General features: G+C 34.9%; 1 protein-coding gene across 31 annotated transcripts in view; it reads right to left on the bottom strand.

Annotated features, from left to right (window-relative positions):
• Eif4g3 (eukaryotic translation initiation factor 4 gamma 3) overlaps positions 1 to 17967 on the bottom strand; it is a 283893-nt gene that overhangs the window by 84396 nt on the left and 181530 nt on the right. For 14 of the 31 annotated variants that reach the window (XM_078025501.1, XM_078025499.1, XM_078025498.1 and 11 more), the window contains 2 exons: positions 17646 to 17805; positions 10630 to 11469 (listed from right to left, as the gene is read on the bottom strand). In XM_078025501.1, the coding sequence (XP_077881627.1) occupies positions 10630 to 11469; positions 17646 to 17805 (1000 nt within the window). The remainder of the gene's footprint in view (positions 1 to 10629; positions 11470 to 17645; positions 17806 to 17967) is intronic. The other 17 variants (XM_078025507.1, XM_078025504.1, XM_078025493.1 and 14 more) reach the window with 5 other exon arrangements.

Genomic DNA, 17967 nt, shown 5'->3' on the forward strand with positions numbered 1-17967 from the left:
ATTAACTGAGATTTCTGAAAAAACTAAATATATGCCTACATATATGATAAACTTATATGTAATGTATATATGTAACCAAGATATTTCACCCATAGATATTTACCAAAACAAATGACATCATACATCCATACAATACATGCACATAGGTGTTTCCAGAAACTTTATTTATAATGGCCCAAAACTTGAAACAACCAATTTATCTATCCACTGAAGAAATAGTAGCAAATCTACACTCAGCAATTCTTTTCGAAAGGGTTACTAAATACCCAATCAACAGGGATAAATTTCTGAGTGAAAGAAGTCACATAAAAGAGTTTATATTTTCATTTATATGACATTCTAAAAAATGCAATCCAATCTACAGTGACAAACAGCTGATCAGTGCTTGCCTGGGAATAGAATTAAGGATAAACAGGCAAGGAGAAAATCTGGAAGTAATAAATCTTATCTTGATGATAGAGGCAGTTTATATAAAGTATATAAAATATCAAAACTAGAGGCTGGGGTTGTGGCTCAGTGGCAGAGCGCTTGCCTAGCATATGGGAGGCACTGGGTTCGATTATCAGCACCACATATAATAAATACATTTTTTTAAAAAAGGTCCATCAACAACTAATAAAGTATTTTTTTTAAAATAAATAATATAAATATCAAAACTAGTAAAATGCTTTAAATATTTGTATGTTAATCTAATGTCAATTACATCTCAGTGAAGGTGTTAATTAAAACCTAAGCATAGTCATGTACCTAATTATGCACTGACCACAAAATGGTAGTGTTTCTATGAATACTGAGCACCTTAAAAAGGGTTTAAAGTTACAGGTATAGTATTTTTCCATTTATGAAATCAAATATCTTTAAATCCAAGCAGTGGGATACCAAGGAGTATTTTTTCTCCCTCCCTCCCTTACTTCAGTTGCCTTTATTTAAAAATTTTCTTCTATTATTATTTTGCAGTGCAGGGCCTAGGACCTTGAACTTGTAGTTAATTGCTATACCAGGTAGCTATATTTCCAATCTCCTCTTCTTGTTTTAAATGCCTAAAGTATCAACTGGAGCAAACAAATATAATTTCTTTCTCCAAATCAGCCAATGTTCCTTGTCTAAGGTGAATCTTGCCCCAGCAGGTTAACAATCTTAAGTATAGTGTTTATGGTTCATATAAATAATCACAACCAAATATACAAGTTTATTTATTAGTATTCTGCAAAAGGCTTTCAATTAAATTTATTAAGAAAATCCCTGGATCATTATACAAATTTATGTCATAAAGAAGCCCAATATCCTATAGTATGTATGCACCATTCCTTTTGAAAGAGACTATGTTTTGCTTTTTATCATATGCACTGTCCATATGTATGTGTTTACAAACACACACACACGCCGTATCCAATGTTAACTTTTATTTCCAAAATAGGTTAACAAAAAAAAAAAAGTGAACACATACTCTTTCTCTTTCTATATATGTATTTATTAATAGAAATGGTCAGACTTAGTTCCACAAAAGTAGAAATAAGACAGGTATGGAGGAACACACCTGTAATCCTTTCTGAGGCAGGAGGATAGCAAGTTCAAGGCTAACATCAGCAACTTAGGGAGGCCCTAAGAAACATAGCAAGACCCTGGGATGTAGGTCATTGGTCAAGCACCTCAGGGTTCAAGCAATCATACCAAAAAAAAAAAAAAAAAAAAGAAAAGAAAAGAAAAAAGAAAAGAAGGTAGAGGTAATTTACATTCTATCAAAAATACATGAGTGTTGGATTTCCTCCATTCTCCAAGGTAACAGACATTCTAATATTTGCTAAACTAATAGCTAAAAAATTGTAATAATAAGTATTATCCATAGGTAAATTAACCTTGTATACATCATAGGTCTTTTGATTGTTTTTCTGCCAAGTCAAAATTTAAAATTTTATTATGACTTCATACGAAATTGTCTTTCATGTAAATGTGCCATCTTTGAAAACACAACCAACAGAAAAAGAATTGTGAAATTTAATTAAGCTGAAATTAAGGAGGAGTCTTCTCTTTCCTTCTATATATATCATAAAGCAAATGGGTGCAGGGGAGACACAGTACCTTAAAAGAAGACAGGTGCAGTGGCTCACACCTGTAATCCCAGAAATTTGGGAAGCTAAAGCAGGATCTGATTTGATGAGGCCCTGTCTCACAAAGGAAAAAAAAAGTCTAGCCTCCAGTATTTCTGCTCAGCAGGTAAGCTGCTCTAAGTAGGTGCTGTAGTTAGTCCTATATACATAAATTTCATCTTAATAGACAAATAAGGTTGGTAAATAGAACATATAGCTGATAAAATATGTAACTGATTGTTAAAATGTTTTTTGAAAATAGCCTGTTTCTCAACAGAGACTGTATGACTAATTCAAACAGTTTAATTATTTTACACAACAGATGTATTCAGAAAAATTTACACGTAATTTATTTCTGAATGAATTTTAAAATGCTAAGAATCTATTATGTAATCTAAACACTCATAGGAAAAATTAATCCATATGAAATCCTAAATGCAATGCTTCAGATTTATAAAGAGAAAATAATCTGCTAATTTTTCCACTTCTCAAGTACCTATTTTGAAAAGGCAAAGGCCAAGAAAAGCTAAGAAAATTTTGATACAGAATTTTAATACTAGAGAAATTGAGGTAAATAAGTTGTTGCTGCAAGGTCAGAAAAAGAAAACAGAAGCAGCTCCATGGAAACTATCCTGCTGGGTAGACTGGTGAAGTAATATACCAGTTCAAGAGCAGGCTTCCTTACATAAGCTGGTCTCAGTCCCTGATCACACCCAAACAACAGCTGTTGGTCTCCAAACCATGATTCTTAGGTCCATGGACGATTCAACAGGATTGCCATGTCAGACATCTGCAATGGGGATGGGCACACCAGTCCTTCAACTAATCCAGGAAATGAATTGGCGATTTCATAGTCAAAAATGCTTAGCAGAAAGAGTACTGCAGGATCCAAGTTTTTGTCATCAGAGTCCAATTTCTGATACCGCTAGGTGAGGAGACAATGTTTTTCTTAAGTTTTTAGTCTATAAGCCCCAACTTGGTCAGATGTTTGGGCTATGCTCTAGAATGGGATGGACACTGGAAGAAAATATGCACTACTCTGTGCTCCTCTCTTCATGCTTTAACAGGTTGGAGTGTTTTCGTCTAGCTATTTGCTAGTTTTTGTTTTTTTCTTTTTCCTTCCCTATTCCCTTCAGATATCCCTGAGATCTCATACTACCACAGTCATTCTTCTATCTATTTGTTCTTCAAACTTTTCTCACAGTAGCAAAGGATGACAACTTATCACAATTTCAGTGGCTTTACTCACCATTATACTCAAATTCCTGGTACCATTTTTGTATGTTCTGATACAAACACAATCCTTAAGTCTCTCAGCCATTTTCCTATCTATCATCATCTCCTGCTGTTTCTGTTTGATACTGGACAAATACCTCTTAGAATATCAAGACTTCTATCTGGTTTCAAGTAATGATTTTATTTAACTCTCATCTAAGTGCCTCTTCAAATCCAAAGATTCTGAAATGAATTCTTTTACATGAAAATGAAATCACTGGACTATTAGCCTCATAATCTGTCTCTGTAAGACTTATGCTTCTCTGGTCTCCGATCTTTTGATCAATATCAGGTCCATTTACTGCTCTATGGAGGTACAAATAAACACCAATCTTTAATGTACTGTTACTCTACATAAAGATTCAAATTAAAAATATAATATTTGAGCTCAGTGGAGAGGGTGCATACCTGTAATCCCAGGCCGAGGCAGAAAGATCTCAAGTTCAAAGCCAGCCTTAGCATTTAGGTAGGCCCTAAACAACTTAGCAAGACCCTGTCTCAAAATAAAAAGTAAAAAAGGTTGGAGATGTGGCTCAGTGGTTAAATCCCCTTGGAGTCAATCCCCAGTACCAAAAATATGTGTGTGTGTGTGTGTGTGTGTGTGTGTGTGTGTGTGTGTGTATATATATATAATTATTTGAGTTTGAGCCCTTTGAGAATAAAGATTGTGTATTATTGGTGATCGATATATATCCAGCATCTGACACAGTGCCTAGTCCATAATTGATGCTCACTAAAAATCTGTTGAAGAATACATGGCCTACAAATAAAATTAAATCCAGGGGTAATATTCTTTATAACACTGGTTAAATTTCTGTTAGGTAGGTTACACATTGTCCTTATTTCAGATCTTTACCACAGAGAGCTTTCCCATTCTGGAGAGAGTAAAGAATGGAGTTGGAATGAAAATGATGATGTAACTTCAAAACGCTTGTATTTATTTCTAACAATACTCTCTTTTCAATTCTACCTTATTCCTGCACTTCTTCCTCTGATTCTACCTTCTTTTTTTATATTGGTTGTCAGTTTTTATTTTGTTATTTTGCATCTTAGACTGGAAGAATAGCATGAAGAATGTAGTTCATCTGTTATCCTGATGACATAGTATGTCAAAGTCATTAGGAAGATGAAATAGGAAAGTGATTCTAAGTAGGTGGTTTGTTCCAAAAAAGCTTAGCAGAGAACAGTACATTATGTAATTCCCAGTGATAACTAACACGACTCTAATAAACCTTCAGCATATACTCTAGGCCTTTGTATTATATTTTACTTCTCTTTCTGCAGCCTCTTAGGCATTTCTACATTTTAGTAAACTCTCTATTGCCTCTTTTTATAATCATCAGAATAGATTGAAACTTAACTCAAGGTAAATCTAGTTCAGGGGCAAAAATGTCAATCAATTAGAGAAGAGACTACAATACAAGTAGTTACCTGTCTACTCAATGCTTTTCATCTCTGAATAAAGTTCACAGCACAGAACCTTAAATATGTAAACCTGGCTGGGGAAACAAAACAAAACAAACAAAACAATCTCCTATTTGAACATCAGTGAGTCTACACTGCCAATGGTACTCAAAGAGCAGAACTTCCCATAACTTTAAAAAAATGGAATCACTACAAACAATAAAGCACACCTTAACAGAAGGAAGAGCTCCCTCATCTTTTCACCTTATCCATCCCAATATTTACACTTTTTTTTGTCTATGTAAAACCACTGCCTTTCTGGTGCAAAGAGATTTTGCTTTGAATTATGACTGTGGTCCAGAAGTCAGAAGACGGTATGTCACAGTGGATAAAATTAATGTTGCCAGAACAAATGAAATTAAGCAACTTAGTTCCTGATTTCCTAATAAAACTTGTAAAGCAAGGATTTATTACGCATCCTTGGTGCATTATAAAATCCCATAGTTAGCTGGATGTAGTGGTGCACACCTGTAATCCCAGAGGCTGAGGCGCTAAGCAACTCAGTGAGACCCTGACTCTAAATACAAAATAGGGCTGGGGATGTGGTTCAGTAGTCGAGTGCCCCTAAATTAATCCCCGGTAAGGGTATAGCACTGATTCAGAGAAAGTTTTGCTAAGCAGGTTTCCCCAAAGGCAAAAAGGACTGAAAAATTAGAGATTATAAAACAGGCAGCTCTGCTCAAATCTCACTTCCTATTGAGGCCCTCGACAAAATAAACATATAATGGAAGCTCAGTCACCACTTGTAGTTGGAAATAGGTGGGCTTTCACATCTCCCTCTAAATCATGGTCAACATATATACAGATGTATTGTTGACAAATCCTAAAAAAATTAAAGGGGGCTGGGGTTGTGGCTCAGCGGTAGAGCGCTCGCCTAGCAAGTGCAAGGCCCTGGGTTGCATCCTCAGCAGCAAAAATAAAAATAAATAAAATAAAGGTATTGTGTACAACTAAAAAAATAAATACTAAAAAAAAAAACTTAAAGAATTTTGAATCAATGGAGAAACCGTGTCTGAAAAAAAAAAAGAATGAGACAAAGAAAAGGTTATGATTCTCCTATGAGTCTGAGAAAGTGATTTAACATTCTTTGCCTTATTTTGATCATCAGTATAACAAAAAACAATTATATTCTAGGAATAATTGATCAATTAAAATAATAATGCTTGAGATGCCTGAGAAAGTTTCTATAAATATCAACTAATAAGATAACTTCATCATGACTACAACTAAATTACCAAATATTTAATATGAAAATAGAACATGGAGAAAAAAATATATATTACAGAAAATGCACTTGGGGCTTTTGTCTGCATTAGCAGGGAGAATTGCTTTTTAAAGGTGTGGTAACAATCCTCAAAGCTGTGTGCACAAGGACAGGTTTTCCAGGAGTAGTTCAAGTCAAGCAGGTCAAGCACAGTGGTCCCTCATAGTGAAGGAGGGTTATATTGAGCCTGGGGGAAAGGGAGCTGAATTCTAAACAAACTGTCTACTTTAGGACATATATGTTACTTAATATCCAGTGAACCAAACTTGGAAGATCTGCTGCAAGTACCTGAACTACTATTGGGCTGTTCGTGGCTCAGTGGCGAAGGGCTTGCCTAGCAGGCATGAGGTATTTGGTTTGATTCTCAACACCACATAAAAATTAACAAAATAAAGGAATTCTGTCCATTTAAAAGTACAAAATTAAAACTACAAAAAAAAAAAAAAAAAAGAAGTGGAGAGAGAGATCTCAAATGAAGAGGCAAAGGGAAACTGTGCAAGATGCTGGGCACAGGGGCTCCTTTTGCATTCCCTGAAGGACAGAATCTGACCCATCAACAGTATTTTCCAGGAAATAGCTAAGACTGTGCTATGAAGAATAAAAAGAAAATAAGAATGGTATGGTGGAAATGTACTTTATAGGCATCTTTGAAGGAAACAGTTTTCAAATTAGGTGGGGAAAACCTATCTCAAAGGATCACTCAGAATCAAGTCCCTGTAAAAGGGAGTTAAGAATGATTGCTTTAAGGATTGCTCTGCTGGTTTTGGCAGGTGACAGGAAACGAGCAATGTGTAAGAAGGTCCTGTTACTCAGGTTCCAGGATATATGTCTGTAGAGAAACATGAAGTCAAGGGATAAGGATGCACAGTGTGTTAAGATCACTGGAAGACACTCAAACCACTGGTGGTCTACTTTTGGCCTCAGCAACTAAAATTTCCAAAGACATTTCAAATCCTGTTTAGAATGTGTAAATTGAGGAAAGGTTAAAATACATTTCAAAATTCCCTAATCCAGCTGAAATAAGATTTTTTTTCACACTAATGCAACACTTTTACTCTAGTTTTATGGTTACTGTTTTCTTTAAAAGTATTTTCAATACTCTCATATAGTTGTGAATAAAGAAAGCAATCTTAATTTTTTTCACCTGAATTAAAATATGCTCCATTTATACTTAACTCAAAAGAGAGCACAGCAACTTGATTGGGTATATGAACTGGTACTTTACTAACATCTTCCTAAAACATTCAACCATATCTTCATTTGAGAAATAAATCTCTTGTCCTGTGACCTACAGAATCTGGAAAACCTCCTCCACTCTTAGCTGAGCTTGTGAGAATATAAGGTGAACTTCTGGAAGGCAATCAAGTGGAGAAGGTCAGTTGCTCTGCTGGGCTAGACGTCTAGGGGTGTGGGGCATCGTGCCAAAGAATTGACATTCCAACACCCATATGGGGAGAGAGGACTGTTTCAGCTAGGAGGAGAGGACTGCTGAAACCCTGAAACATCAGCACCTGTGTCACACTATGTGGGGTATAAATGCAGGTTTAGGATAATAAACCAGACTAAATTCCAACTAATAGTGTCCTAAATACTTACAGCAGATAAAGTAAATACAAAACTACTTTGGAAGAACTTGTCCTTAATCTTTATTCAGGAACATTTACCTGTGCTCATATACAAAGAAAGAATACACTATGAACAAGATCGAAAAAAACCAAAATAAATTAAAAAATTGGAAAACCCCCTAGAATTTCAAATACTGATTTTTATAACAGAGAGAATGCCTGAAATTCTACAAAATGAATTCCCAGATGATAAATTAAAACTGTTTTTCCATAAAAACATTCTCTTTCTTTTCTTCCCCATGAAGAACAAAAATCATGACAAAGATTCCCGAGACTTCAAGAAACCCCTTAACAGTTTTTTGCACTGAATTCTTAAAATGACCAAATATTATAAGTAGTCTAAAGTTTGTCCAATCTCTGAGGCTTGTCACAAGCATAGTGAACACATACACACAAACACACAATTCTCATTTCATAAAGAGTCATTCTTCAATCCCTAAGCATCCAAACCCACTGCACTTTGCTCCACTCAGGAATAACTGCAAGAAAATGTATCCAGCAAAGGAGAAAAGACCTCATGTCTGACATCACACACATACACAGTAGTTAATATAGAGATACTATACAGTACTGAATCAATAGCATAGATACTATGTAGTATAGTAAAATGTATACATATATAAAATATATAAATATATACATATATTTATATATGCACACATAAATATATAATACAAGCATTTTTATGTATGTATACATAATATACTATTATACTATACTATACTACACAGTATCTCTGTACTGTGTATAGTTTTATTTATGTGTAATACCCATTAAAAGCAAGTGCTTTCTGAAGCCACCTTTGAAGCAATTCATTTTTAGGCAGAAACTACTCTGAAAAGCTGGCACCCAAAATTTATCCTGACTTGGTGCACTGGCACACACCTATAAACCTAAACTACTTGGGAGGCTGTGGCAGGATGATCTCTTGAGTCCAGGAGTTTCAGACCCACCCTGGGCAACAAAGCAAGAGAATTTCTCAAATGAAAAACAAACAAGACACACACACACACACAAAAAAAACTATTGATGTCCAAAAAAAAAAAAAACTAGTTATCATTTATACATTTATCATTTATAAATTTCTTACACTACAATACGTAAGTGCAATTTGGGAGGCTGAGGCAAGCCTCAGCAATTTAGTAAGGCCTTAAGCAATGGAGTCAGATCCTGTCTCAAAAAGAGTGGAGTATGTAGGTCAGTGGTAAAGCACCCCAGGTTCAATCTCTAATACCAAGACAAAAAGGTGGGGGAAGCTATAGTTGCAAAGGTTTTTGAGACTAATTGACAATTGGTTCTAAAGACATTTAAACAAAAAGGGAAATTACAGAACTACTAACTACCATGTCAAGAGACTTACGTCCTATCACCACCAATTTCTACCTCATTGCTAGTCATACAAAACACAGCTCTTTTTATTCTTTAGTTACTAATTCCAAGATATTTTCATTTCAAACAAATGTGTAATAGCAAGGACAGAAGGAGAGTACTCCACTCTCATCATCCTTGGGCAATGTCCAGTATCAGGCCACTTGACTGATAAATTACTTCAAGGAAAATGAAGGTGAAAAAGTGCGGGAGGACTATTTAGGTGCAAGGCCTAGGTTCACAACTAGTTCACTATGCTTAACTAGATATTCTATAGTTCAAGGGGACCAACACCTCCACGGACAATGATAAGGAAACTACCTAAAGAATTGAGCTGGGCAGGAGAACCGTATCTTAAGAGTAGGGATCAGACTTTTGGTTTGTCAAGTCTGCCTACCAAGTCCACAGTTAAAAACAAATTCTGAGGACATTCGTGATCAAATCCAATTCCAAGATCAACATAAGGAAATGAAAACATTTGTCCACATGCCCCATTTTGCTTAAGCAAAGTAAATGCCATATACACAGAGCAAATTATATAGCACATGACTACGCTGAAAAAGATGGGCTGTACAGACTTGTTAAAAGTCAAATCCCCAATATACTTAGGGGTGGGGGGTTGACTTATCAGGTAATAAACATCAGATAAATCAAAAGTTTAATTTTTAAAAATTGATAAAAATTTAAACCTAGTGGCCAGTTCCTAAGATTCTAGGTGATGCTACATTAAAAAGCAAGTGGAATTGGGAAGAATATACAACTTTGAATGTGTTAATTACATAAAAATTTATAAAAAAAATAAATAAAACTTTAAAAAGTAGGGGGGGCTGGGGTTATGGCTCAGCGGTAGAGCGCTCGCCTCACACATGCAAGGCCCTGGGTTCGATCCTCAGCACCACATAAAAATAAGTAAATAAAATAAAGTCAATTGTGTCCAACTACAAAAAAAAAAAGAAAAGAAAAAGAAAAAAGAAAGAAAGAAAGAAAAAAAGTTTAAAAAAAAGAAAAAGAAAAAGTGGGAGAACACCACATTTATCTGCAATTTACTCAGCACACGTTCATTTTCCAAATGTAGCTGTAAAGCTTTGAGGTTGTCATTGTTGTTTCCTAAACCTAAGATTTAAAGAGCTCATACACAGAAGACTTCCTTTAACTTAGGGGTTTATTGGTAAGAAGCATCAGGAACTACCAATGCTGGTTTTATTGATTTCTAGCACCTAAGCAAAAAAAAAAAAATTAACCACTGAGGAAATATTAATCAACTATAGAAAAATTTTTAAAAAATGACCCAATGTGTACAGAGACATATACCTTGGAGGCATTTAGTATATTTGGAAATTCTCATTTGCATTTTTAGACAATGAAGTAACTCTTTTGCAGGCTGTACTAAAACACAAACACACCACTGAAGAAACCAGACTAGGAATTTCAGCATTCATTCGATGTTTCTGGAAGTCAAGGAAAGCAGCCAATTAAAAATTAACTCAAACACTGCCTCTTCTTCGTGTTCAGCAAACATAAGATTGTTAATGGTAGAACAGCTTACCTGGGGTAGGACTCTTTCTTGAATTTAAGTTCTGAGAATCTGTATTCTCTTCTGTTTGCCCATCTGCTTCTACCTCTACTTTGTTTTGAATTTCTTTTGAATCTTCACTAGGACAAGTTCTTACACTTTCTTCCTCTTCGAAGACTCTCTGTACTGCAGTGGGAGCACTCTGAGTAGTCACAGTAGAGGCAGCAGCAGGAACAATGACTGGAAGTGGAGGGGGAGAAGCTGGAGGAGTTGGAGGAGCTGGAGAAAAGGAAGGAACTGTGGAAGGGGTGATGGGAGCTGAAATACACTCCACTTTCATTTCTTCTGGGGGATTTTCCAGAATCTCCAATTCAAGAGTCAATGGCAATACTTCCTGTTTTACTATTTCCACAATGCTTTCTGTGGCTGGTAATTTTTCACTAATTCCATTCATCTCATTAATTAGGTTAGCACTAGAAATCAGTGGCATATCATTAGATGCTACACTACAGGGTTTCTTGCATATATTACTGTCAATTTCATCTGTTGGTGAAGGGTCTGATGTTTCTGTGCAGGATATAGGGTTGGGTGTGGGAACTGTATCTTCTTTTGAGGAAGAGAGTTCACATCTGTCATCTAAAGAAGTGGTGAATATTGGTTGGCTACCAAGAGCAGCGGAAGTGGGGGAAGTAACTGTACTTCGAGCAACTGAAGAAACGGTGGTAGGTGATGGAGGCAGAGGATGCTCTGGTATGGATTCTATGGTGGTAGCCTCAGCTGTCTGGCCTGCATGTTCTTTCTTCTCCCCACTAAGGACTAGCCTAAGGACTGGGGAAGGAGACTTTAACACTGGATCTGGTTTGGGCTTCTCTTCTGGAGAAGAAAAAAAAAAAAAACAATAAAAAGTTTTAATAACAATTCTTGGACCAAAGACTACACTGTAATGCCTTAGACAATTTTTTTCCATCTCATCACAAATCATCTGGTACCTCAAAAACACTGTCATTTTTTTTTCTAGTTACACCCACTATTACATGGTCTCCAATACATATAAAGTTTATTTTGGAGTAAGAGAAGGGATCAACTCACCAAATAAAATTGTATCAAGAGTACAATGGAAAAGCTCACCAAGAATGAAGCTAAACCATACTGTAAGGTAGGCAGATCTGCATCTCTACCATATCTTGCTCCTTATGGAAAACTTTTCCACCAAGTTTACACTATAGTGGAAATACAGCACAAGTCAAATAATCAGAAATTAAATTATACAGACTGATGTTTCCATATATTTAACCATTTGGAGGAATCTTTACTTTAAAAAAACTTTGGGGTTGGGGTGGTGGCTCAGTGATAGAATGCTTGCCTAGCATATGTGAGGTGCTGGGTTCGATTCTCAGCACCACATATAAATAAAAAAAAGGTCCATTAACAACTTAAAAATAGTAAAAAATAAAAGATATGACTTGGATAATAAATTCTGTTTTAAGACAAACCACTGATCAGTTTCATATCAGTGAAACTGATCATTAGTGAAATTAAGTATGCACAAAAAAAGTTTAGAAATTAACTTTCATTTCTCCCAAATTAAATAACCAGAAATAGGTATAGAAATGGAAATGCACCTTGTGTCTTTATGTGTAAAGTAAATCGTCAGGGAGAAAAGAGAGTTAATGCTCAGATAAATATAACCAAAAAGAACAATGACTAAACATGTCTGTAATATTTTGGAATAATATATAAAACATGAACAGAATAATATCTAGGAAAAAAGAGAAACTGTAACAATAACAGTATCAGAGAATAAAAGTGATGCTAATTAACAAAATTTCCAGGTAAATGATATAAGATTCATCCCTGAAAGGATGAAAATAAATGAGATTTAGACTGATGTTAAGTCTTGTGCTTTTGAAGCACTGTAAGAAGCTCCAATGAAAAGAAAAGACAATTTAAACTGGAAGAAATTTTCTCCTCTATAATTCATGCATCAGTCTTTATAATAAATTGTAGTTAAGTCTGTAAAAAACAGTATGTTGTTAATCAGATAAACAGATGGTAAATCTACCAGTAAGCTGTTAAAGGTTAACTCAATAATTTCCACTACACTTTATAGTCTCCAAATTCACATCAATTTACGGATATAGAAGCAAAGGCTTTTAAATTGGACTTTGCCTATTTATAGTAGTGGTGAAATAAGATCAATAGGGTCTCACAGCCAAATTCTTCTGAATAAGTTGTCAGGCAAAGAGACAATAGTTTTCAGAACAATATATATTCCATCCAGAATGTATATATATATATCCCATATGTATAGAAATTACTTCTCTCTATATATTTATATATATATACAAATTCTGGGTGGAATATGTATGGTATGATAAAAATTAATTTCCTTGAAATATCTGATGAAAATAATTTCCAACTCACTGCAGTAACTGCCTCACTGATCACAGATATTATATGATATCATTTCATGAAAGCAAATCAGAAGCTAAGGGTTTAGCTCAGTGGTGAAGCACTTACCTAGCCATGTGTGAAACAAACAAAAAGGAAACAAAATAATCAAAACAAGAATATTAAATTATAACAGCCTTCAAGATGTAATAAATTTAAGAAGACAATAGTACTTCTCACATTAACAATCTAACAAGAATATAGGACTGAGAGAACTATAACACTTTTGAAAAAAAATCTAGTATTAAGAAAATTAGAAGCAAAATTTATTTCAAGAGCGTCTCATTGACATAAAATTTCTTTAACTACAGGAAACTGAAGCTTTACAGAAAACTGAAAAGTGCAATACATAAGATGTATTTTATCCCTTTGTAAAGACTATTAAGACTTTGGCCACCTTTAGGAATTGGTAGGGATTCCATCTTTAATTCTTTTTCCTAAGGAAACAATTATGTAACAGTGAACCAAGATAGATTAGTCTAGAGTATTTAAGGCAACATATAATAGGGGTGGGGGGAATAAACCAAATGTCAAACAACAAACAATTTATTAAATAAACGATGGCCTAGGCATATAATGGTATACTATTCAATAGTAAAAATAGGGCCTGAAAAGATTAGTCATATGAAAAGTTTATATACTTATTTTTAATTGAAAAAATGTTTTAAAAACAGGACAAAACCTGCCATGTAGAGATTAAACCCACTAGTGTTAAGTATTTCTTAAGTTACCAAATTGGGTTTTAACACTAGTCTCTGGGTAATGAGTAAAGATCTTTTCATTTCATATATCCATAGATTAGATAATCAATGTGCCATATTTATAAGAAAGATAATTCTTAACTGGTGGTGGAACCAACAGCCTTTTGGTTTCTACAAGTCTAACAACTACTGAAAAGGTGTTTATGTCATTTAGTAGACAAGAAACCAGGAATGCTAAGCAGCCTGCAATTGAGGGACCTTCGCCTTTGACTAAGCAGCAGCAGTCCTAACTGCCAACAGAGTCCAAGCTGAACACTGCTGGGAACAGTTGAATTACAGCAGAATACCATTCACTAAATACTACACACTAGGTGCTTTCAACAAGCACTAAGAGTACAAGTCCCCCTCTAAAGCTGTTTATATTAATTATCTATGCCACAGTCTCAAAAACATTAGATTGAACACACTTTCTCACTTAGGAAACAGTAATTATTTCAGCTGTGTCTACACCATGAACACCAAGCAAGGATTTTAATTATTTGAATGGTTTCTCTACATATCAATATGAGGCACTTCCTTGACTTCATAAAACACTAAACAAATGAGAAACAATGTATTTCTCAGGAACCTTTGTCTTTTGAAAACCATATCAGCTTTTCATGTCAAAAACTGAGACATCTATGTGACTGGGACTAGGTTAAATACGATACATATATGGTTCCCTTAGTGGGATGGAAAAGTTTTATGTTTCTGTTTTACAGATGAGGAAACTGAAGGTCACATAACCAGGAAATGCTCAAGCCTGAGAATGACTGTAAAGCTCATGTTCTTCTAATTTGGGAAGAAAAGGCTCATGAAAATAGAATTATTTAGGTAAATGAAGCAGGAAAGAGATGGGGGAACTCACATGAAATTCTGCTACCTAGTTCAAACCCTTCACTTAATGACACTTTCGTTGCTAACTGCAGAACAGATAATATATTTGGGGAGGTAATAACAATCTTTTTAAACAATTTATATGTGCATTCTTAAATTTTGAAAGGAATATATGATTAAGGAAAAATTTTAGAATGTAAGCATAAAAAAAGCACATTCATCTAAAATATGGTGAGCACTTTCTAATAGTATGGAAATTATATACGTTTAGCCTGGGTGAAGGGGTACATGCCTATAATCCCAGCACCTCAGGAGACTGAGGCAGGAGAATCTTGAGTTCAAAGCCAGCCTCAGCACAAGCAAAGCGCTAAACAACTCAGTGAGACCCTTCCACTAAATAAAATACAAAATAGGGCTGGAGATGTGGCTCAGTGGTCAAGTGCCCCTGAGTTCAATCCCTGGTACAAAAAAAAAAGTGTGTGTGTGTGTGTGTGTGTGTGTGTGTGTGTGTATACAAATACATTTAAATGTTTAAAAAACTGTGAAGGCAGGGTGTGTATATCAATGGTATAGCACTTGTAAAGCATGTGTGGAGCCCTGGGTTTGATACCCAGCACTGCTAAACAATAAAAATGATGAATTAGTAAATTCATAAAAAGCAAAAGCTTACTTTGAAGGCTATTTAATCATCAGGTTATGGCTAGAATTATAAAATAGTTACTGAATTTTCTGGTGAACACTTAGTACTATGATTGAAGATGGCAAGTAGTTGCAAAGGATTATCTATAAGTTCTATTGAATGTAGTTAATATACATTTTCTCCAATTCGCACTTATTTACAAAGTACATCACCCTGAAAAGTGGATTCTGTTATTCAACTAACTCCCCCTGCCCTCACAAGAAAAATTCTGAACAAACTCATGAATTCTATATTTCCCTGTCTGGAAATCTAGGAATATATGATAAAACAAAGAATCTCATAATCTGAAAATCTTAGCATTCTTTTCCGAAAAGTAACTCTAAAAGAGATAATACTGTCCTCAGGTATATGAGAAGTATCATCATCATATATCATCATAGCTATAAAGAAAGCATGCAATGACATTTCAAAGTCTCACTGCACAGGAAACATTAAATGTGTTATTCCTTCTTTTAGGCAAAAGTGTAACGAAGTAAAATTTTGAAACAAACTTCTTCACAAAGCTTAAAATCATTATAAATTTTGACTTAAATGGGAGTAGGGAGTAATCTTCCTCAATACCTTCTTCAAGGTTGATGACATTAATATTAAAAAATTTACCTTTAACTCTGAACATAGCGTAGTAAAGAAGTATTTGCCAATGCAACTTCTAAAAGCATGACAGGTCAGGGTTCATTTTCTATCTTTTGATTTAAAACTACTTTTTAACAACAAACACAATGCAAGACATGCCTCTGTTCACCTTCACCCCCACCACCACCCCTGTTTAAAGTAGGTTTCTAAATACTCGGTAGGAGGGAAAAAAACAACTTATTTTTAAAATGCCATATTACCTTTCCATGAAGTTAAAAAAAAAAAAGAAAAACCACTAAAATCATGTATTACAACTCCATCTTTCAGAAGGTTTATACCTGTGATAAACTGCAGTCTAGCCAAAAATATTTAATATTAAATGACTCCATTTTATGGGCCATTTCAATTATTTTAAAGATAATTTTTAGAAAATATATTTAATAATAGCCAGCGATAGCATATTAAGGTTTGAAGAAAAAAAAATTTTTTTTTTTTGGTACAGGGGATTGAACTCAGGTGCACTCACCCCATTGAGCCACATCCCCAGCCCTATTTTGTATTTTAGAGACAGGGTCTTCCGAGTTGCTCAGTATCTCACCATTGCTGAGGATGATTTTGAACTCATGATCCTCCTATCTCAGCCTCTCTAGCCACTGGGATTACAGGAGTACGCCACCACTCCTGGCTTGTTTTAGGAATTTATAACTCAAGAGAGCAGGTAACATAGGGCTGGGGTTGTGGCAGAGCGCTGGTCTGGCAGGAGTGAGGCACTGGGTTCGATGCTCAGCATCACATAAAAATAATAAATAAAATAAAGGTATTGTGTCCATCTATATCTAAAAAAGTATTTTAAAAAAAGCCAGTAGGTAACACATATTATTTCCACCCATTCTTAGAATGAAGTTAGAAACCATTAGAAAGCATGCTCAATTACTTTCTTCTCCCTATTCTTTCTGAGAATCAGTTCCCAATTTTGGCAAAGTTAGGGCTAAAATCCAACTAAGCAGGAAAGACTTTGATATCCAGTTTGGGGCACAAGATTTCCCTTGAAGTTTTCCATTTTTATTCCAAAAGGCATGGTATTTACTTCAACAAACATTTGCCACTTCATTTTCAAGGTCAATCAGGGAATACTTAGTATGATTCCTACATCAATAATAATGGTGTTAATTTACTAAACACTTTTCATGTGCTAGGCATGTCCTCACAACTCTGTGAGGTATGCCTTCATCCTATTCTATAAGAAAGTGAGATGCATAAGTGATCTCAATCAAGACCAATTAGCTAGTACCCAATGGAGCCAGGATTTGAACAATGCTTTCTCTAATTAGGGTGAGAGTAATAGCAGCCCAATCTTGCAAGGGGAAACAATTCATCTTTTGTAAAATAGTAAATTACACAAAGACAGGTTGAATGTATAAATCAATCTGTGTTTTTCTTGTAAAATAATATATGCTTTGATTTACTCTCCCCTCCAACCCTTGTTTTTTGTTTTTTTAAAAAAGTCTGAGGCATCTTAGTTTTTATCTATACATAAAGATAGTAAGGAATTAATAAATGTAAAAAAAATTTTTTACTAATAATGCCTACTTTAGTTTCCCAGAAGTAGAATATTTTCAATCTCAAAGACTTGTTTAAAAGTGAGTGATGAAATAGTTCCAAATGTTTTACTTTTGAATGCTAAGGGCAATGTAATTAAGAAAAAAGAGACTATTAAGTAAGAGGGAGGAAAATAGTCATACACAAACCTTGCTTCTGGTCGCTAGCTGCAGTGACAGGGGTGCTGGCAGCAAGATGAGCGTTGTCCACAGTCCCATAAACCACAGGGCTGTGCTCAGGGACTTGGCTGGGCAGCTGCTGGGATTTGAAGTACAAAAAAGGGTGATAATGAGCATGCGAACATAAAAACTAGCAACATGGGACCCAAGCAAATGGGGAAGATAGAGCAGGAGGTCACAAAATTATTAAAAAAAAAAAAAAAAAAACAGGAAGTGAGAAAAAAACATAGGTCAATTTATAATAAATTCAAAAAGTACATGGGAAGACAGGGAAGGGAAGGAAAGAGGCAGC

This window comes from Ictidomys tridecemlineatus, chromosome 11 (genome assembly GCF_052094955.1).
Source record: "Ictidomys tridecemlineatus isolate mIctTri1 chromosome 11, mIctTri1.hap1, whole genome shotgun sequence".
Classification (NCBI taxonomy): Eukaryota; Metazoa; Chordata; class Mammalia; order Rodentia; family Sciuridae; genus Ictidomys; species Ictidomys tridecemlineatus.